General features: G+C 41.5%; 1 protein-coding gene across 1 annotated transcript; it reads left to right on the forward strand.

The window, feature by feature from the left end:
- The first annotated feature begins 15,283 nt into the window (after nucleotides 1-15,283).
- On the forward strand, nucleotides 15,284-16,573 carry LOC123050099 (BTB/POZ and MATH domain-containing protein 2-like). The gene has a single exon (XM_044472940.1). The coding sequence runs from the start codon at nucleotides 15,340-15,342 to the stop codon at nucleotides 16,420-16,422; it is 1,083 nt and encodes a 360-aa protein (XP_044328875.1). The 5' UTR covers nucleotides 15,284-15,339; the 3' UTR covers nucleotides 16,423-16,573.
- The last annotated feature ends 5,652 nt before the right edge of the window (nucleotides 16,574-22,225 follow it).

A 22,225-nucleotide genomic window follows, 5' to 3' on the forward strand; every position in this document is an offset into this window, starting at 1 on the left:
CAACACTGAATTGAAATTTTCTAGCACTGCTCATCCACAAACAGATGGACAAACGGAAGTGGTGAACAAGTTTTTGGGTAATCTGATTCGTTGCATTTGTGGAGAAAGAAAGGGGCAATGGGATTTGGCTTTATCTCTTGCAGAGTTCTCCTACAATAACTCCAAGCATAGATCCACAGGAAGGACCCCTTTTTCCATTGTCTACACTAAAGTTCCAACACATGTGGTGGACCTGGTGAAGCTGCCATCAAGGGGAAACTCAAAATCAGCATTGTCCTTTGCTGATAATTACACCGAGTTATTTGAAGAGATTCGCGGCGCTTTGGAAGCACAAAATCAGAAATATAAACAACTTGTTGATTGCAAAAAGAGGCCAAAATCATTCCAAGTCGGTGATAAGGTGATGGTCTACCTCCGAAAAGAGAGGCTGCCTTTAGGTGTTAAAGGGAAACTTAGGCAGCGAAGGTATGGGCCCTTCTCTATCATGAGGAAGATAAATGATAATGCTTATGTGATAGGTCTTCCAAGTGACATGGGTATCTCCAACACTTTCAATGTTGTGGACTTGACTCTCTACCATCCAGAAGAAGCGCTCTATGAAGATAACTCGAGGGCGAGTTCCAAACAACCAGGGGAGAATGATGAGGAACACTAGATGAGAAGAAAGGAAACACATGCCATATCTGTTAGGCTACTTCTAGATGCTTCCACTCTAGTGTAGTATTTCTTTCCTTTTCTTTTCTATCCTACCTACTGTTTTCTAGAGTCTTCTAGTTGTGAGTAGCTATGAGTAGAATGGTGAAACTTACATAATGTTTTCTAGAGTATTCCAGCTATAAGTAGAAGTATGTGAAGGCTTCCCAAAGCCCTATAAATAGAGGTCCTCGCCTCTACTTTGGAGGCAGACTATGTACCCCTACCTATAATAGAACTTGTTGTTCTTATCTAAGATCTTGGAGTAGATCTTGTGCCCTAGGAGTTCTGGATTGAACTCTTGCTGCCCTATCAACCTACATTCGCCTCTAGAGCGATATCTAGCGCAGCACGTTGAAGCTGTTCCTTCAACACTTGTGCTGTACACATTGTAGCAGCAAGGTGGAGTTGCTCCTCCACAAACTTTGTGCTGCTTCACGCATTGGGCTTCTTCCTCATGCAGGCAGGTGCAGCGCCGAAGCCAATCTAGCCGCAGCACGGTCACCTCCGCGCTCAACGCCCGTCTCATCGACGCCTTCGCCCCGCAGGTGCGCAAGTAGCTCTTCCAAGTATCCCCAACATCATCAAAATCTGCTCTTGTTTTGCCTCGCGATGAATTGTTTTATCTGGAAAAAATCAATGCATCGCTGCAGGTGCAGGGGCACGGAGTTGAACGGTACCTTCAGTTTCTCCTCCGATCCCACCTTCCTCGTCGACGTACTGCATCATGGAAGGTAACAATCCATGTTTTGATCCACATTGCCTGCTCTGTTTTTGCCTTTGTCTGTCCTGCTCAACTGCTCATCACGATGAGGTTTATTCATCAATGAACATTGAACGTTACACCCTCTGTGCACTCATGTAAGACGCTTACATTAGTGGACAGATGTACCAGCCAGTTACTTGGCATACAACTTTAATAAATTGAAATGATTCCATTAATCTGGACAGACTTCGGGATAGCCTCTGTAAGGGAGCTTGCAATTTTCATGCTCTACCCCTGACTGGATTTGATTCATGGTCATAGTCATTTGTTTTGATTCAGGGAAACAATCTGTCGGTACAATAATCCTAGTGTCTCTAGGCGGCTATTTGATCCTGTCGGCGACACACTTGCAATCGTAGTGAAGAAATCAATGCACTGGTAGAAAAAATGAACATCTACCTTTGGAATGTAGAAAGCTAAACCAAATACTTCTATTTCTGTGTCAAATGACAAATTGTTGCTGGCCTGTCCCGCTCACGGTTGCCTCTCACTGGATGCCTCCAGTTCGCCATAGGTGGTTCTGCTCGCCCTTAACGCCCCAGTTTCTAGTGTTTTGATTGTGAGAAACCAAAGTATAGTAGTATACAATACCTGTAGTGTTTCTAGGTGGCTATTTGATTTGATTATATGCAACGCACTCACAATCCTAGTGAAGAAATCAATGCACTAGAAACATTTTTTTTGTTTAATTTCTGTGTGCCAATCAAATGACCAAGGAGGAAGCAGTTTCCTTTTCTGCAGATGATGAATAGGAGTAAATATACATCATCAAAATCTGCTCTTGTTTGCCTGAAGATTAATTCTTTTATCTGAAAAAATTCATCGCTGCAGGGGCATGGAGTGGAACGACACCTTCAGTTTCTCCGCCGACCCCACCTTCCTCGTCGACTGCATCATGGACGGTAACAATCCTGTTTCTATCCATGTTGCCTGCTCTGTTTTTTTCCTTTGCTTGTCCTGCTCAACTGCTCATCATGATGAGAAGAGAACCTATCAATGGAGCATAAAACGCTAGTTAGTTCGCTTAACAGTTTGAATGAATCAGAACGATTCCATTGATCTGGGCAGATTTCAGGATAGCATCTATAAGGGAGCATGCAATTTTCATGCTCTACCTCTGAATGAATCTGATTCATGGGTCAGGCGTTCTGTTTTGATTCAGGCTAACAATCTATTGGTCGATTCACATTGCCTTTAGCGTCCTTTGCTTTTTTTGTCCTGCTCAAATTACTCATCTTGGTTGGTATGTGGGGTAGTCATATGCCAGGCTTGTTTTTGTGATGATGATCGTAGCAAACAATCTCTCCCTGTGGTGTTTGTCCAGTCCGCTGAACAGTGCCATGTTACTGTGAGTTCTTCATAATTTTTTAGCTGAAATATGATGTTAGGGAGCATTAGTGGTTTGGCATTTTGACTGTGTGGTGGACATTGTGGAAATGAAACAAATCCATCAAGCATCATACTGACCCCCTGCGTGTCATGTTTCTATTGCAGCAATGAAGGATTCTATGTAGCGCCGAGACACAACAACTTTTTGAGGCCCTTGGTCTGCATCATTGAGCACTGGAATTGGCCTTTTAGATCAGTGTGTTGATACTATCAGGCTTAAGTACGTATGTGTGTGCCAGTATTCTAGCTCATTTGGAGTTCCCTGAGATTTTTTTCTTCGGGCATGTTTTATTTAATCCTCTTCTCTTTCCAGGAAAGGTAGCTGAATCTTTGAGGTTGCCTAACCACCTACAATCTTGGACTGTGCAACTGTGGCAGTGTTGGATGCCTCTTCCTCGGTTCAGGTGAGTCCTTGGTCTCTCTCTCTCTCTCTCTCTCTCTCTCTCTCTGATGGTTCTGTGTTGGTGGTCTTCCAGCTACCCCATTCTTGTCGATGAAGTTGGTCTATTGTAATCATGTCGTGGGATCGTTTTGTACTGCCATGCTACTATGGCTATGAGGTTTTTACATTCTTCTCTCTTTCTACACTCACCAAATTATTTCCGCGGTAGTTTTGAGAGATACTGCTTAAATGCATATCTTTGGAGAAGGTTAAATATGTGTCAAAACTGAATTAAAGAGATTGGGGGGGGGGGGTTAAACCATACTCTTTGTTATAAGCTCAGTACACGTACTGCTCTAATTATTGATTAGTTACTATAATAGCAATTCTGATCTTGCACAAAGTTCAGTAGCATAATGGTGATGGTATGATTATAACAATTTTGTAGGAAAAAAGTTCAGTGGTTGAATACATTATAAAAAGTGCTACACCTATAGGCAGGTAGTTACATTACTTTACTTGGTTCATTCAATCAATCGGCATAACAGTTTCGATCATCATCTAAGTGTTACTTGTAGAACATTAATGATCAGTTTTCCTATTGGATATTTCCATTTGCTAAAAGAACATATGAAGTGAGGCAGAAAAGTTTCTTTGGTGAATTTGATTTCAGGTGTAGCCGCGTAGTTTAAGCTAGAGGAAACTATGTTGCACGATATGCAAAAAAATTGTCCTCTTGCTAATGTAATGATTTTCAAACAAAAAACTCTTCCGTCATGTGTAAGGCTAATGATTTCATACACTTCTGTGATATTTCTGATTCTATCCGTTGTATGATCAGCTGTAGTACAATGACATGTTAGAAAACCATTACCTTAAGGAGGACGCCATTAATGTAGTGGAAGAGATGACCGTGATTGTATTGTTGGCAAGTGAAGAGGACGCCATTAATGTGGTGGAAAATATGCTCTCATACAGTTTGCCTCATACCCCCCCTGCTTATTTGTAACTCATGAACATTCTGACTATAACCTTGTTTGAGTTATAACGATCTCTCATTTCTTTGCAATAAAAGAAGTTGATATATCTAATAAGGGGATGATGGATAATGGTTCTCATTGATACAGTCTATTTGATTAGGCCTGACTTAGGTACACAAAATGTAGAAGAATTATTTTGTTGAAGAAAGTTAGTCACTTTGGTGTAATAGTGTGATTTAACTTCCTACCTCAATGCACCTCTTTGAACTCAGCACTTTCAGTTAAAAAGCAGAAAAAACAGTTAAGACACTTTCAGTTCTAAAGCAGAAAATTTGTGTTAGACATAGTCTGAAGCAGTGCCCCTTTTTTCCATCTTCAAATTTTATAAAGAAGGACCAGTAAAGCGGAAATTTTGAAGAACTTAATACATTCCTTGGTTGCCTGCCAAGCTTTGTTTATGCTAGTAAAAGCAGGGCTGGAAGGGAAGATACATGCATGATTAATCAAAATCTCTTGGTCAAGTTGATATGCACCCCTTCATTGATGATTGGTTGATTGTAACGGAAAGAAAACTTTTTTGCAGGGGCTTGCTTACCACAAGGATTCACTTGGAGCTCGTCTCTGCCCCTGCCGATGATCAATCACCTTCCTGTGGCAGCCCACCGGGGGTAGCAGCAGCAGATGTGTCGGAGCACAAGTCAATGGAGATCCCTCTTGGAGCAGCAACAGATGTGTTGCAGCCCTGTGGTTCTTGCTGTTGTTGACGGCGAAGATGGCACACATTGAGCCATCCTATAGCAATTAAATAAACATTACACGGTAATTCCCCCCTTATTTTATCGTACTGTGAGTGCCATTCTACTCAAAATAATAATTGTATTATATCTCAAATGTCCTTCTCTGTGGACCGTAATTAATCCATTGATTGTTCAAATGGATTTTAAGGAACCAGGGTCCCCTGCCAATAATTTCTGTTTGCTACTTTTCTGCTACTGCTGTATTAATCCTGTAGCGCCTGCCCTTCATAGGCCCTGAGCAATTATACCAATCACCTGAAAGGTTGTTTCTGTTCTACTTAATTTTCACTAGTGGACTCAGTAGTACAAACCTGAAACCACCTTTAACTTTGGTTGATTGGTGAAGGGCAAAGTGTTTTGTCATAATTGCCCCCATGGAAACGGTGTATAGGAAATAAAGAGCTGGTGGAAGCCATTTGTGCCGCTTTATTAAACTAATAGAAACTTGTTAAGTCAATGAGTCATGAATGCTCACAACAGAACTGTCACATTGTTTTGTTGAGACTGTTGATAAACTGTTGGTTCTCCGAACACTGTTGATAAAAGTTTTATACTCCCACCGTTCCATATTAGCTGTCGCTGATTTGGTATACTAAAAACAGCGACAACTAATATGGACCGGAGGGAGTACATTTTTTGTGATTGAGCTGTTGCTGGTTGGGCTTAATCAATTCAAGTGTGCTTGCTTTTTAAGTTCTAAAGAGTTTTGTTTTTTATTGTGCCAACACAATAAATAAAGACTCAAGATTGACTGTGGGAGGTTGGTGCAATATTTATCATTGTGTCGAAAGTTGTGGCCTGTTATTAAATTGTAGGGCTTTTCTTGATTGTCTTTCATATCCTTGTTCGCATGTGATGCAACCAAGCTGCTAAAAGTAGTGTCTGTAGAGGACTGGGGGCACTGAGTTTTTGTTTGTTTTATACCCTTGTTTGTTCTCCTATGGTGCAACTGATCTGCTAAATCCTAAAAATATTACCTGTAGGGAAGGGACACCGAGTTTAATATATAAAAAATGATAGTTTACATCCGCTGACAGGATGCGATTGTTGTATGCATCGACTAGTTCTCTGAAGTTGCTCCTTGAGGATGATGCACTTGAAACACTCTTGGTGAGTTCCTGGTCCCCTCCCTCTCCATTGTGCCCTGAAATTGTCCGGCCGTCAAGCCATGGCTGATTGAGGGCCTGGTTATGTGGTCATGTTTCCTGAGGTGGTTGTCCTCTGGCCACCGCAATCTTGTAATTGTGATGATCTTGTTGGCATGTTTATGTTATTTTCTAGGGATTAATTTTGATAAGAACTGGTCTTGGTTTAGCTTGTTTATTTTCTGATGATGTTACACGGGGTCTAATTTCCTGAAGTGGCTTATGGTATAGTAACTAATCGGTCATGATTATGCGACTCTTTGAGTTGTAATTCAATGGATATGCTTCTTGGCCATGATAGAATTGGCCTTTAGGGTTTATAATTTTTTTAGAAGAATAGGGTTGTGCCCCTGTTCCATTTCATTCAGAAGCAAAACAAAGATCCAGTAAAGATATTACAGAGAAAGAGCTCACGGCGGCCAGCAGGCACACTGCCGCAGTAAAACAATTGCATCACAAAAGCTACGGCGACGCACATCTAAGACTAGAAACATAAAGAAAATAACACCACAGAGCTACAAAGATGGAATACAGCCACAACTGCGAAATCTGCAAGCCCTCTGCTAAAAAGAACTTCGGGTTTATATTTCTCGCCTAGGTGATTCTTGTCTTGTTTCATAGGTATGATAAGAACAAATATTCCGTACTTGATCTTTTACCCAGTGCTAGTTTTGTTCCTTGTGTCGATGATAAGAATGTTGCATGGGTTAATTTTCTGAGGTGTTGTGTATGAATTCAATTTAGATCGGTGCAGCCGAACACTGAAATCACTGATGGTATCACATTGCTGTTGTCTGCTGTTGCTGGTGGTGCTCTCTCATGCTTGGAGGTTCTAATCCAGGTACATGATCCAACTGGGATGAGTAAAGAATTATTTGCTTCATTTCATTATTGTCACTCTTGTCATGACTTGGTCTTTTGCTTACTCGATGATCTGTTTCCCTGTTAGACAATGTGGTTTCTGCCTTGGGAATTTGGCAAGCATAAACTTGAATATTTCTTAATTACTGCAATGCTCGCAATTGTATTTTTGGAATCTATATAGTTGTTAAGGTTTTGATCGATTGGCATATACTTGTTAATCTCTAGAACTATAGTGACAAGATGCTTAGTCTTGGTCTCTTTTGTGTTGATTTCAACTAAATAATTTTTGTGACATATGTAGTTTGGTCTCAGTCTGTTGTACTGTGCCATGTTACCGAGTTCATAATTTTGTTGTTGCATAACTAGCGGTTTCATCACTGGTACAATAGTTGTGTGATCAATATTATGCTACCGGTTTTGATTCTGTAGTAGTGTTGGTTTCACTGTGGTCTATAGCAGAACACCCAAAAGTGAGGTGCATTTGTACATTAGATGGTCCCGTTTGAGTCCATACTTTTCTCTACCAAGTATAAGCGTTTCCAAAATATTAAATGTGTTGTGCCTTTGATGAAATTGTCAGAATGTAATTTGAATTATCACTGTCTTGTTATCACGTAAAAAAGGCAGCTCTGAATAATTCTTTACCATGTTGTATCGTATTGTACTGCCGGTGTATCTACTCAAAATAATAATTTTATCCTTAATGAAGGATGTTATGGAACTAGGGCCCCCTGCCAATAAGTTCTGAATTGATGTCAGGCAACGCCCTTAACCAAGGCTACTTATGCCTATTTGCTACTTTGCTGCTACTGTTGTATTAATCATGTAGTGTCCGCTCTTCATTAAGCTGGTGGCCTGCTTTATTAAACTGATAGAAACTTGGTGAGTCACTGAGCCCTGAATGCTCACAACAGAACTATCACATTGTTTTCTTGAGACTGTTAAGAAACTGTTGGTTTTCCGAACATCGGTGCAACCACAATCAAAAGTTTAATACATTTTTTGTCAGTGAGTTGTTACAGGTTTAGGTTAATTAAACCAAGTATGCTTGGTTTTTGAGTGCTAGAAAGTTTTGTTTTTGTTCTGGCAACACAATAAATAACAACTCATGATTGACTGGGAGGTTGGTGCAATGTTCATCATTGTGTTGCAAGTTGCGGCCTGTTAGTAAATAGTAGCGCTTTTCTTGATTGTCTCCCAAATCCTTGGTCGTATGTGGTGCAACCAAGCTGCTAAAAGTAGTGGCTGTGGATGCACTGAATTTCTTTTTGTTTTATACCCTTATTTTTTTCCTGTGGTGCAATTGATCTGCTAAAGCCTGAAAATATTAGCTGTAGGGACACAAGTTTTTTTAATATAAAAAATGGAAGTCCGCAAGTGCTGACATACTGCGATTGCTGCATGCAGGGACTGGCTCTCTGACGTTGCTCCTTGAGGATGATGCAGTTGAAACACTCTCTGGTGAGTTCCTGGTCCCCTCCCTCTCTCCCTTGTGCCTGAGATTGTCCGGCCATCGAGCCATGACTGATTGGTGCCGACCATCGGGCCAATGATTGAGGGCCTGGTTATGTGGTCATGGTTCCTGTGGTTTTGTCCTTCGGCCACCGCAATCTCGTGATTGTGATGATCTTGTTGGCATGCTTATGTTACTTTCTAGGAATTACTTTTGATAAGAACTGGTGTTTGTTTAGCCTTTTTATTTCCAGATGATGTTAGACCAGGTTTAATTTCATGAAGTGGCATGGTATAGTAACTAATTGGCCATGGTTATGTGATTGTTTGAGTTGTAATTCAGTGAATTTGCTTCTTGGCCATGCCAGGATTGACCTTTAGAGTTTATATTTCTCGCCGTGATTCTTGTCTTGTTTCATAGGTATAAGGACAAATATTCTTTTACCAAGTGCTAGTGCTGTGCTTAGAGTTGATGATAAGAATGTGGCATGCTTCACCTATTATCATGTGCCGTGTCGTGCTGTGTACAATAACAATAGTAAGGATCGCTTGACTGATGAGCTTGCTTTATCATATTTGCAAGCAATTTTTTGTATATGTGGCAGTTAATATGATGGCATGGGGAGTAGAGAGCATTTTGTGGTTTGACATTTATTTGGCTATGTGGTGGTCATCCTGGAATGGAAGTAATAATCTTTGTATGTGAATCCATCACTTTCTACTGCAGCAATGGAGGATGATATGAAGCGCCAAGACCAACAACTTTTTTTTGTTCGGCATTGCTGAGTACTGGAGTAGGCGTTTTGCATCACCAACGAGGAAATCTGTCGTGCTGGGGGTCTGGGTGGTGGCGGCCAGAGCGTGGGACTCCCCCATGGATTCGACGGGATTCAAGTGTGCTTCGAACGTATGGTAGATCTTTTTTATTTCAGAGGCAACCATGGATCATGCAAAATGCGTGCTCTTAATTAGTTGGATAATCTTCTGTGGTTGCATTTGCGTGTCGGTCTGTGGGAACATAATAGGTTGACATTGTGTTTGTTATATCCTTGTGTGTGTGTGTGTTTGGTTGGGCGGGGGGGGGGGGGGGGGTGAAAATATGTTTGTATGGAAGATATTTGCCTCATGCTTGCTTGATCTGGTACGTGATATTCAGTGCCTTCCACAATTTGGTGTGTTATGGCTCACCCAGATGGGTTCCAAAAAATGAAGTATGCTTTGGAGTCATTTGCCTGAAAGGCACGCAGACACATCTACCTGTTTTCTTGGATGATTAATTAGACTCTGGTGATGTGAAAGCATATTCTGATCTGTAGAACTTTGCATGTCTAGTAGATCGATCAACAATTCAGCATATGTATTGACTTGATACGTGTTGACTGTTCCTGTAGATTCTAGTTTTCTGATGTGCAAGTTTATTTGGATCCATAGGACCTTTGCACGACTAATTTTGTGAGTTTGGATTTATTATTGTCAAGTTTCGTGGAAGTCTGTTATTAAATAGTAGGGCTTTTCTTGATTTTCTTCCATATCCTTGTTCGCATGTGGTGCAACCAAGCTGCTAAAAGTAGTGGCTGTAGAGGACCGGAGGCACTGAGTATCTGTTTGTTTTATACCCTTTTTTTGTTCTCCTATGGTGCAACTGATCTGCTAAATCCTAACTATTACCTTTAGGGACACTGAGTTTTTTAATATACAAAAATGAAAGTTTACATCCGCTGACAGAATTCGATTGTTGTATGCATGGACTGGCTCTCTGAAGTTGCTCCTTGAGGATGATGCACTTGAAATGCTTCTCTGGTGAGTTCCTGGTCCCCTCCCTCTCTCCATTGTGCCCTGAGATTGTCCGGTCATCTGGCTGATTGAGGGCCCAGTTATGTGGTCATGTTTTCTGTGGTGGCTGTCCTCTGGCCACCGCAATCTTGTGATTGTGATGATCTTGTGGCATGCTTATGTTTCTTAGGTATTACTTTTGATAAGAACTGGTCTTGGTTTAGCTTGTTTATTTTCAGATGATGTTACACTGGGTCTAATTTCCTGAAGTGGCATATGGTATAGTAACTAATCGGTCATGGTTATGCGACTGTTTGAGTTGTAATTCAGTGGATATGCTTCTTGGCCATGCTAGAATTGGCCTTTAGGGTTTATATTTCTTGCCTAGGGGATTCTTGTCTTGTTTCATAGGTATGATAAGCACAAATATTCTGTACTTGATCTTTTACCAAGTGCTAGTGCCGGGCTTTGTGTTGATGATAAGAATGTGGCATGGATTAATTTTCTGTGGTATTGTGTATGAATTCAATTTAGATCTGTGGGATTTCATTAACTTCTGAACTAAAGATAGTTCTTACAAACGTTGCTTTTTTGCAGTCGAACACTGAAATAGCCTATGGTATCACATCGTTGTTGTCTGCTGTTGCTCTCTCATGCTTGGAGGTTCTAATCCAGGTACATTATCCAATTGGGATGAGTAAAGAAATTGTTTGCTTCATTTTGTTATTGTCTCTGTTGTCATGACTCGGTCTTTTTGCTTACTGGATGCTCTGTTTCCCTGTTAGACAATGTGGTTTGTGCTTTGGGAATTTGGCAAACATGCACTTGAATATTTCTTAATTACTGCAATGCCGGCTATTGTAGTTTTGGAATCTATATACTTAATCTTGATTGTTTCTTAATCATGTAGTGTCTGCCCTAAATAGGCCCTAAGCAATTCTACCATCACCTGAAAGGTTGTTTCTGTTCTACCTAAGTTTTCACTAGTGGACTCGGTAGTACAAACCTGAAACCACTTTTAACTTTGGTTGATTGGTGAATGACAAAGTGTTATGTCATAATTGCCCCCATGGAAATGGTGTATTAAGACTGTTGATAAACTGTCATATTGAAGAGCTGGTGGAAGCCATTTGTGCCGCTTTATAAAGTTGCGTCCTGTTATTAAATAGTAGGGCTTTTCTTGATTGTCTTCCATATCCTTTTCCGTATGTGGTGCAACCAAGCTGCTAAAAGTAGTGGTTGTGTATGCACCGAGTTTCTTTTTGTTTTATACCCTTATTTGTTTTCCTGTGGTGCAATTGATCTGCTAAAGCCTAAAAATATTAGTTTTAGGGACACAAGTTTTTTTAATATAAAAACTGGAAGTCCACAAGTGCTGACAGAATGCGAGGGTCTGGCTCTCTGATGTTGCTCCTTGAGGATGATGCAATTGAAACGCTCTCTGGTGAGTTCCTGGTCCCCTGCCTCTCTCCCTTGTGCCTGAGATTGCCCGGCCATCGAACCATGTCTGATTGGTGCCGACCATTGGGCCAATGATTGAGGGCCTGGTTATGTGGTCATGGTTCCTACGGTGGTGTCCTTTGGCCACGGCAATCTTGTGATTGTGATGATCTTGTTAGCCTATTTTTGTTACTTTCTAGGAATTACTTTTGATAAGAACTGGTGTTTGTTTAGCCTTATTATCTCCAGATGATGTTACACCAGGTTTAATTTCATGAAGTGGCATGGTATAGTAACTAACTGGCCATGGTTATGCGATTGTTTGAGTTGTAATTCAATGATTATGCTTCTTGGCCATGCTAGGATTGACCTTTAGAGTTTATATTCTCGCTGTGATTCTTGTCTTGTTTCATAGGTATAAGGACAAATGTTCTTTTACCATGTGCTAGTGCTTGTGCTTTGTGTTGATGATAAGAATGTGGCATGCTCGCCTATTATATCATGTGCCGTGCTGTGCTGTGCACATTAACAATAGTAATAGGATCGTTTGACTGATGAGCTTGCTTTATCAGATTTGCAAGCAATTTTTTTGTATATGTGGCAGTGTAACTCTGTTGTGAAATATGATGGCATGGGGAGTAGGGAGCATTTTGTGGCTTGTCATTTATTTGGCTCTGGGGTGGTCATCTTGGAATGGAACTAATAATCTTTGTGCGTGAATCCATCACTTTCTACTGCAGCAATGGAGGATGATATGAAGCGCCAAGGCCAGCAACTTTTTGTTGTTTGGCATTGATGACTGCTGAGTACTGGAGTCGGCGTTTTGCATCACCAACGGGGAAATCTGCTGTGCTGGGGGTCTGGTTGGCGGCGGCCAGAGCGTGGGACCCTCCCATGGATTCGAGGGGAAGTGTGCTTCGAAGGTATGATAGATCTTTTTTATATCAGAGGCAACCATGGATCATGCAAAATGCATACTCTTAGTTTGTTGGATAATCTTCTGTGGTTGCATTTGTGTGACGGTTTGTGGGAAGTCAAAACGAGCATAAGAGCTTGACATTGTGTTTGTTATACCCGCGCCGGGGGGGGGTGAAAATCTGTTGAGATGGAAGATATTTGCCTCATGCTTGCGATCTGGTACGTGATATTCAGTGCCTGCCACAATTTGGTGTGTTATGTCTCACCCAGATGGGTTCCAAAAAGTTAAGTATGCTTTGGAGTCGTTTGCCTGAAAGGCACGCATACACATGTGTTTTCTGGATGATCAGTGAGACTCTCTGGTGATGTGAAAGCATATTCTGATCTGTAGAACTTTGCATGACTAGTAGATCGATCAACAATTCAGCATATATATTGACTTGATACGTGTTGATTGTTCGTGTAGTTTTGTGATGTGCAAGTTTAGTTGGATCCATAGGACCTTTGCACGACTAATTTTGTAAGTTTGGATTTATCATTGTCAAGTTTTGTGGAAGTCTGGAGTCTAAGTGAATATTGATGCGTACATGTTCCAGTGTTTAGCTATAAATCATGTGTATGTGTAGGGCAGAAGTGAAACTAATAAGATTTTTTTTTTCTATATATGCCAGTGTAACTATGTTGTGAAATAAGAAGAGAATTTTTTGTAAGAGTAGGGACCATTCTGTGGTTTGCCATTTATTTTGGCTGTGTGGTGGGCATCATGGACTACTAGAAACAGACTAATAATCTTTGAGCGCGGATCCATCAAGGATCCTACTGACTGACCTTGTACTATGTCACGTTTCTGCTGCAGCAATGGAGGATCCTATGAAGCACCAAGACGCAGCAACTTTTTGTTGGTTGGCATCGCTGAGCACTGGAGTCGGCGTTTTGCAGTTTCTTTTCTACTGTCAGTAGTTCATGGGAGTTTTTCTATTCAACTTATCTGTTAGTAAGGGAGTCTTCATGTAGTGTTGGGTTTGGTAGTAGCTTATCTAGTTTTTTTTAGGTATAGCCATTTGGACATGCCTAAAAATTTGTTACATTGTTTACAGTGAACTTTAATAATGTTGGTTGAAAGAATCCTTCATTCATGAGTGAATGTCTGCTCTTTTTTTTGTCTCAATTGATTTTCTCCATGTCTCCAAACTAAAATTCCCATCCTGCTCAAAAACTAAATCTATCTAGTATCTTGATGAAATCAGCTAATGATGCACCGGAGCCCCTTGCAAAGCAAAACAGTACACCAATCCTCCTCAGCGCAATAAGAGGTTTTAAATTCTACTAAATCAAAAAGGGAAAAAAATATTATTTTTTGGGAAGCAACTGTCAGTTGTTTATCATGTGTCTGGAAACTTCATATGTCGACAAGGGTTTTTAAATTTCCATCCTGCTAGAAAATATAAATATACCATGCCTGAGCCCCTTGCAAAAAGCAAAACACTATCCCAATCCTCACGGAGACATGGGTTTTCAAATTCTAAATTTATGATTTTTTTTTTGTTATTTTTGGGAAGCAACTGCTAGTTGTTTATCAAGGCCTTGTTCGGCAACCCCCCCCATTCCCGGAATCTACGGTGCGAGGAAACTACAGGTCCGCCCGCTCTGGGAGTGAAGTTGTGGAGCGGCGCGATTTCAAACAGGGCACAAGTGTCCTCAAACTTCATATGTAGGGAAGCTAAGCATCTTTTTCATGATTTTTTTGGAAAGTAACTCGTTTCAAATTTGCCACCAGAAATTATGCAACTAAATATTCTCTCATTTTCCATGATGTGAAAGATATCACCTTAAAATCATACATGTGAAACAACGAAACTGAGCAGACTATTTAAAAACTCATGTCAGGTTAAACGTGTGGCCTACTAGTTTTGCAGCTGTATTAGTCTCTCACTATCCTCTCGAAAAAACATAATAAAGAAGGAAACTAGTATATTTAAATAACTAGCTAGTTGCAAGTAACAGAGAAATCAATTGGTACACCATTAGTATATCCACTTGAAATGGTGGGCCTCGCCAGCCACAAATATGTCCAACAGAGAAGGGCCAAGGTAAAACCGACATGACTTGTAGCAGCGGCTGGCCTGCTCAGGTGCGACAGCAGAGGAAAGGAGATGTAGTTTTTGTCCCATACTGCTAAGGGAGGAAGACTATGACCAACATATAAGGGAGACTTTCCATTGCTTATCGATTGTTAAAACCACCACATACATACGCATATAGCGCGTGCGCCCGCGTGAAATATTCGCACTTAAGACTTTAGACGCTTAACGCGGCGCCACCTTCCTTCACTTTTTACCAAGTTTTTTTTTTGTGTGTGTATGTTTTTTCTATTGACTTTGGACGCTGACGCTAGCAAACAAAATCCAAGTTTTTGTTTTGTTAATTCTTTTTTTAGAACTGATGAAAAAACCCGGCGTACGCGCGTGTGTTTAGCTAGCCCGGTGACGTCTCATGCATGGTTGTGTACGTGTACGTGCGAATTCGGTTCGTATTCTGTGTGTACGAAATCGAACGGTTTAGAGCGGTCAGGATCCTCCGTATTTTCTCCTTACATGGCAGAGCGGAGAGACTATATACTACTCCGTACGACACCGGCCCGTATGCGGCAATAATAATGTCAAGTTCTCCGTATACATATACACAAGACCACGCTCATAAGTCGTGACCTACCCATCGCGCCCTGCACTCCCTTATTGCGATGGGCAACGTTAACAGCGGACTTTTCCTCCATGGCGAGTGCCAGTCCGAGACGTCGTCGACGTGCTCCACTGAGAGCGCCATGTCGGCCCACAATTTCGTGGTGCGCGATTACCCGCTGCTTGAGGGCATCGGCGCCGGCGAGTTTGTCAGCTCGAGCACGTTCAACGTCGGCGGCTACACATGGACGATCAAGTTCTACCCCGACGGGGAGCAGAAAGACAAATCTAGCGACATGGCCTCCTGTTATCTGTATTGCACCAGCCAAGCAAACAACGTGAGGACGCGCTTCTCTTTGGACGTGGTGGAGAAATTAGACGGCCAGGTACAAGTTACAACCTCCGATTGCGACGAGCATACATTCTGTGCACCACACTACAGTTGGGGCTACCAGAGATATGTCCAGAAATCGACGCTTAGAGCTCTGTCGGACGCCAACAACGGCCGTTTCACGATAAGATGCGTTCTCCAGGTCATACATGAAACTCGGACGGTGCGCAACAGGAGACCTGTAGAGGTGCCGCCGCCAAGCCTGATGGAGAGCCTCGAGCACATGCTCAAGGATGGAGAAGGTGCAGATGTGACGTTCAGTGTGCACGACCAGCTGTTCAGAGCCCATAGATGCGTGTTGGCTGCACGTTCTCTGGTTTTCAAAGCGGAGCTCTTTGGACCAATGAAGGAAAGCAAGACAGGGCACATCAAGGTCGATGACATGGAGCCCCAGGTCTTTGAGGCGCTTCTTCACTTCATGTACACGGATGCTATGCCAGATGACGATGAAGACGAAGGGAAAATTGTAAGGCTACAACACTTGCTAGTTGCCGCGGACAGGTACGGAGTAGACAGGTTAAAGATCATGTGTGAAGACAAGCTGCATGAGGGCATCGACGTCGATACGGTTGCCACCACGTTGCTTCTGGCAGAGCAGCATCACTGCGAGGATCTTAAGGAAGCTTGCATTCAGTTTATTAGTTCACCACGGGACAAACTATCTGCTGTCATGGCAACTGATGGATTCAAGCAGCTCGTAGTTACTTGTCCTTTGCTCATGGAGGATATACTGAAAGGGGTGTCCTGCACCTAGAATGTGAGGTGATGACCATGTTAGATTTTAGTCATCTTCTTTTTACCACACTTTTTACGTTGCCATGATAATTATTGGATTTTCTACTTATAAGCTACTCGATTTCACATTTTAGGAATATTGCATACGATGCCTTACAAAATTTGTTTTTTCGAGAAAAAGATAGGATTGTAGTCATGGATGAATTGTGTTGCTCGCTCGTTCTATCTTTGCCTGCGAATAGCAAACACGGTTCTAGAAATCAAACCTTCCTTCATTGTTCCACTGATGAACTAAGCCGACTCTAGGTAAATGTGTAGCGATCCCTGAAATGATGAAAAAGTATATAATTGTTCTTGAAGAAAAATACTATAAAACTTGTCACGATAATGGTAGATTAGCGACACGGACTATCGTAGGGTAAGGCATCAAAGTGCCCCCCCCCCCCTCCTGACAGGAAAAACAACTGGTGGGACAATAATGTAGAGTAAGCCGACACGATGATACACTAGTAGAAAACAGGGCTTAGGTCACAGGGCAGTTTTTAAATTAGCCCCGGTTCAGTCACGAACCGGGACTAATGTGAGCATTGGTCCCGGTTCGTGCAGCCAGGGGCCTGCCGGGCCTCGTGGGGGCATTGGTCCCGATTCGTCCGGACCCTTTGGTCCCGGTTGGTGGTACAAACCGGGACCAATGGGCCACGCTCCTGGCTCACCACCCTTTAGTCCCGGTTCATACCACAAACCGGGACTAAAGGGCTGGTCCTAGTTGCGGCCAGTGTTTAGTCCCACCTCGCCAACCGAAGGGCGCTCACACCAGTTTATAAGCTTGTCCATCCATGCCTTGTTGAGCTTCTCTTAAAGTGAAAATAGATGCCCTTATACAGGGAATTTCACCTAAATTCACAGTAAATTGAAATTTACTGTGAATTTAGGTTTAATTTTCTCTATAAGCGCATTATGTTCATTTTTTTATATTTATAAAATAAATAAACCTTAATAAAATAAATAAAACTAAATAAACCTTAATAAAATAAAATAAAATAAACTATAGTAACTACAATAAATAAACCTTAATAAATTAAGTAAAAATAGCAGCAGTAAAATAAATAAAAATAAAATAATTAAAGTAAAATACATAAGTAATTAGAAATAAAATAAATAAGTTTTTTGTTGTAAGTAGAAACAAAACCTTTTCAGAGTTCATTTGAAATGCTTTTCAATTTTAGGGTCTTATAGCTCAAAATAATTAGTAAATGCATGAAAAATAACAAATGAAGTCAGAAAGGATTGAAAAATGATGATGTGGCTTTGAATAGTGCATTTTGAACACACACAAAGTCAGGAGTTCAAATAAGTTTTAAAAAATGAAATCCCTTTGTAACAGACGAGTTTCCGGATGAAATCCTGATACTTTGAAAGAAATTGTCCGTTTTGTACACGAAGTGCATCCAGTTTTTGCCGTAACCCTCTCAACTTTCTTGCACATGGTATGTGGATGAAATGATGATATCGTGCCAACTTTCAACCTTTTCAGAGTTCATTTGAAATGCTTTTCAATTTTAGGGTCTTATAGCTCAAAATAATTAGTAAATGCATGAAAAATAACAAATGAAATCAGAAAGGATTGAAAAATGATGATGTGGCTTTGAATGGTGCATTTTGAACACACAAAAAGTCAGGAGTTCAAATAAGTTTTAAAAAATGAAATCCCTTTGTAACAGACGAGTTTCCGGATGAAATCCTAATACTTTTAAAGAGATTGTCCGTTTTGTACACGAAGTGCATCCAGTTTTTGCCGTAACCCTCTCAACTTTCTTGCACATGGTATGTGGATGAAATGATGATATCATGCCAACTTTCAACCTTTTCAGAGTTCATTTGAAATGCTTTTCAATTTTAGGGTCTTATAGCTCAAAATAATTAGTAAACGCATGAAAAATAACAAATGAAGTCAGAAAGGATTGAAAAATGATGATGTGGCTTTGAATGGTGCATTTTGAACACACAAAAAGTCAGGAGTTCAAATAAGTTTTAAAAAATGAAATCCCTTTGTAACAGACGAGTTTCCGGATAAAATTTAAACTATTCAAATTTGGAAACTAATGGAGTAACAGAAAGTTTATAATTATTCTGACCTAAAAGCAAAAAGAATAAAAAATAAAGCAAAAATCAAAAGAAAATAAATAATTCAAAAAACAAAAAAATACTGGAAAAAATAAAAAATGCCGCCTAATGGGCCACACGGCCTGCATACGACTAGAAACCCATCTGCACATGGGCCAGGATGCAGGCCCGCAGGCCCAATAGGCCCAACATGGCAGTGACAAAGGTAGGCATGTAATGCCTGCATATTAGAGAGGAGCTCAGCACCTGAGCTGCAACGCAGCTTATAAACAGGTGCTGAGCTCTCTCAGCTAGCGAGGTGGGACTAAACTTCCCACCGCACCGCGCCAGCACATTAGTCCCGGTTGGTGGCTCCAACCGGAACCAATGCTCCCCTTTGGTCCCGGTTGGTGCCACCAACCGGGACTAAAGGGTGGGTATTGGTTCCGGTTTGTGCGTTGAACCGGGACCAAAGCCTTTGCTATATAAGCAGCACTTAGGAAATTTTCAGATTTCCATCGCCAGTTTCCCCCGCCCGACGACGCCGCGAGCTCGATCTACGCCGCCAGGCTGCCCCGCCGCCGTCGCCGTCGCCCGTGCCCCCGAGCCCATGCCATCGCTCGTCGCCGTCGTCCTCCGCCCCCCGCCGCCGTCGCTGTCGGCCTCCGCCGCGCGCCCCCGAGCCGTCGCCCGTACGTCACCGTCGCCCTCCGCCCCCGGCCCGCCGCGGTCGCCGTTGCCCTCCGCCACCCACGCCGTCGCCCTCCGTCGCCCGATGTGAGCCGCCGCCACGCCACGGCTCTTATTTTTTTCATATAATTTGTATTATTTTTTTGTTCATTGCATTTTTTCATATATATAATGTATATATATATGTATGTGGTAGCTATATGATGAATGGATGTGGCTATGTATGTATGAATATAATGTTCATACAATTTTATAGAGCTATGTATGTATGAATATAATGTAGCTATATGATTTTAGGTTATAATTAAGTGCTTAGTAGTTGAACTAGCTAGTTGATATAATAAAACTATTTTATTAAATTTTACTGTATATAGAAGTGGTTTATTTTTAGTAAGAACTACTTTATTTTATATATTTATAGTAAGTGCTTAGCAGTTGAACTAGTTGATTAATTAATAGAACTATTTTATTAAATTTTACTATATATAGAAGTAGTTTATTTTTAGTAAGAACTACTTTATTTTATTTATTTATAGTAAGTGCTTAGTAGTTGAACTAGTTGATTAATTAATAAAACTACTTTATTTTATTTATAGTAAGTGCTTAATTAGTAGTTGAACTAGTTGATTTAACAAAACTAGTTTATTTTACTATAGAAGTAGTTTATTTTTAGCAAGGAAATTAATAGAACTAGTTTGTTTTTTTAGTTAAAGCAATTATTCCCGCATCGACGTCGACGATGCCCCGCATCCTCGTCGTCGACTCGGCGGAGGAGGTCGGCTTGATCAGAGGGGCCATGTCCGGGACTGGGCTCCGCCGGGCTGGTTTTGGGAGGTGCTACCTTTCGGTGGGCATAGGTTGGTGAGGAACCAGCCCGTCGTTGACCCGATCCTTGTTTGGTGACGCTCGCGTGGGCCAGTGACGGTGCCGAGGCTTCCGGACACCACCGAGGTGGTACGTCACCGTGTCAGCGAGGAGGACCAGCACGTCCGTCGCTCGACAATACCTGGCAGGTTCTTCAGGGATCTCACTGGAGCTATGATCCTGTGATGGTTCCGTCCCTTTGGGTGTCCACCGCCCGCGGCGATACCCGTCGGGCGCTACTGTTCTAGCTGTACTAGCGATACTATATGTATGATAGTATTTGAGGTGTATTAGTGATAATATTCGACGATGTACGGACGCATGGAGATGATGTAGTTTTGCTTATAATTGAATGCATCCTAATTTGAATACTACTTTATTTTGTGATTTGATTTTTCTTACTGAATGCTCAAAGTGGAAAACTACTCCGATCCTACTTTGAATGCTAAAATTAAAGAGCACTATGATTAGTTGATAGCTTATAGGGTTTTTGTTTTCGCAGAAATCTAGGAGTCCCCGGCCCCTCCATCATCCCCTCCATCATCCCCGCCGTCGTCCCCGTCACCGCCCCCTCCGACATCAAGGTGAGACCAGCCAAATCCTCTTTTAGAAAGATAATTAAACGATATTTCGAGTTGACTGTAAGTCTGTCGAGTCTCCACCATATATGAGAGGACGAAGAATCCCGACTGTTGTCGTGGGGGTAGCTTCTCCTTCGTTCCCGTGTGCTAGACAATTTGGTGTAATGCACTCGAGAACGAAAGAAGGAGCTACCATCACTGACGGTCGCAAATGTCAGAGAGGAATCAGTGAGGGAGAGTTCCACCATATATATATGAGAGGACGAAGAATCCCGACTGTTGTCGTGGGGGTCGCTTCTCCTTTGTTCCCATGTGCTAGCTAGACATTTTGGTGTAATGCACACGGGGACAAAGGGAGGAGCGACCATCACCAACGGTCGAATGTATACACCACGTGAGCTGAGAGTTTTTAAGAAAAGACTCGACAAACCGATAGTCAACCCGTGATGAATAATAATGATCTAACTTAGGTTTTTTAGTACATATATTTAATTGTAGATGTTTAATATTTGAATTATGAACATAGAAAATGTCATACTCGGACGACGAAAGTCTCCCGGGGGAGTGCGACTGGTGCCACGACGATCGAGGTCAGTGCGACAGGCCTCACCTGGACGAAGATCGGCGCTTCAGTATTAAGCTGGAGGAGACGTTCGATGTTGAAACGGTACGCAACGACGACAAGTGTTATTTTTTCGTAATTAAGCACGACTTCAACTATTTCAACGTGTACTTTTCATCTTTTACAATTCTACTAGCTTATCCCATGCCATGCAAGACGCTACGTCTTGGAGAGGATTGGTTTTGAAGACCATGAAAGTATGGAAACAAAGAAAATTCACCTAAGGACCCATAATGATATAGATTTTGAAGTAAAGCTGTATAATTCGAAGAGCGTAACCCATTTTGGTTGCAAAAATTGGGAAGCATTTTGCAAGATGTATGATTTTGATGAGGGTATGCTTGTCACCATGGATCTTGGTGATCCTGACATCGAGCAAGACAATATGGACATTTGGGTCTCCAATTCTACCGCTATGTGAGTTTCTCAAACATAGTTATTAGCTAATTTATATTGTTCATTTCAAAATAGTTGACAGCTTATTTTCATTGACAGCTTATTTTGATTGTTCAAACAATGTGTGGAACATGGTAGACAGAACCTACTACACCGATGGCTCTGAGTTAACTTATAAGGAGAAAACTCATCTGGTCGGATTTTGTACTGATATTGAGAATTACAATATCTACAATCAAACTCCTCAACATTATGGTCAATACGTGCCACTAGTGCACGTGTTGAACTACGGTAACTACTATGGAGATACCCTGGTAAGATTTCTTACTATTACGACATCCGTGCATATTTTGCATAGTTCTAAAACTAGTACATTATCATTGCTAACTATGAAGTTATTACTATGTTTTTCAACAGATAATCCCAGAGGATTGTGTGCCTCAGTTGATGTATCAGAATGGTAGGCTTGATGTTTTGAATATACAACTAGGTCATCCTACGAATCTCAACTGTCCATACCGGATTTCTAAAAGAAGTGGAGACATGCAAATCAAAGAATGGAAAAA

The sequence above is a fragment of the Triticum aestivum genome, chromosome 2D (genome assembly GCF_018294505.1).
Source record: "Triticum aestivum cultivar Chinese Spring chromosome 2D, IWGSC CS RefSeq v2.1, whole genome shotgun sequence".
NCBI lineage: Eukaryota > Viridiplantae > Streptophyta > Magnoliopsida > Poales > Poaceae > Triticum > Triticum aestivum.

Coding starts and splice junctions, on each gene's coding strand:
- LOC123050099 (XM_044472940.1), top strand. CDS start 15,340: ATGGGCAACGTTAACAGCGGACTTTTCCTCCATGGCGAGTGCCAGTCC.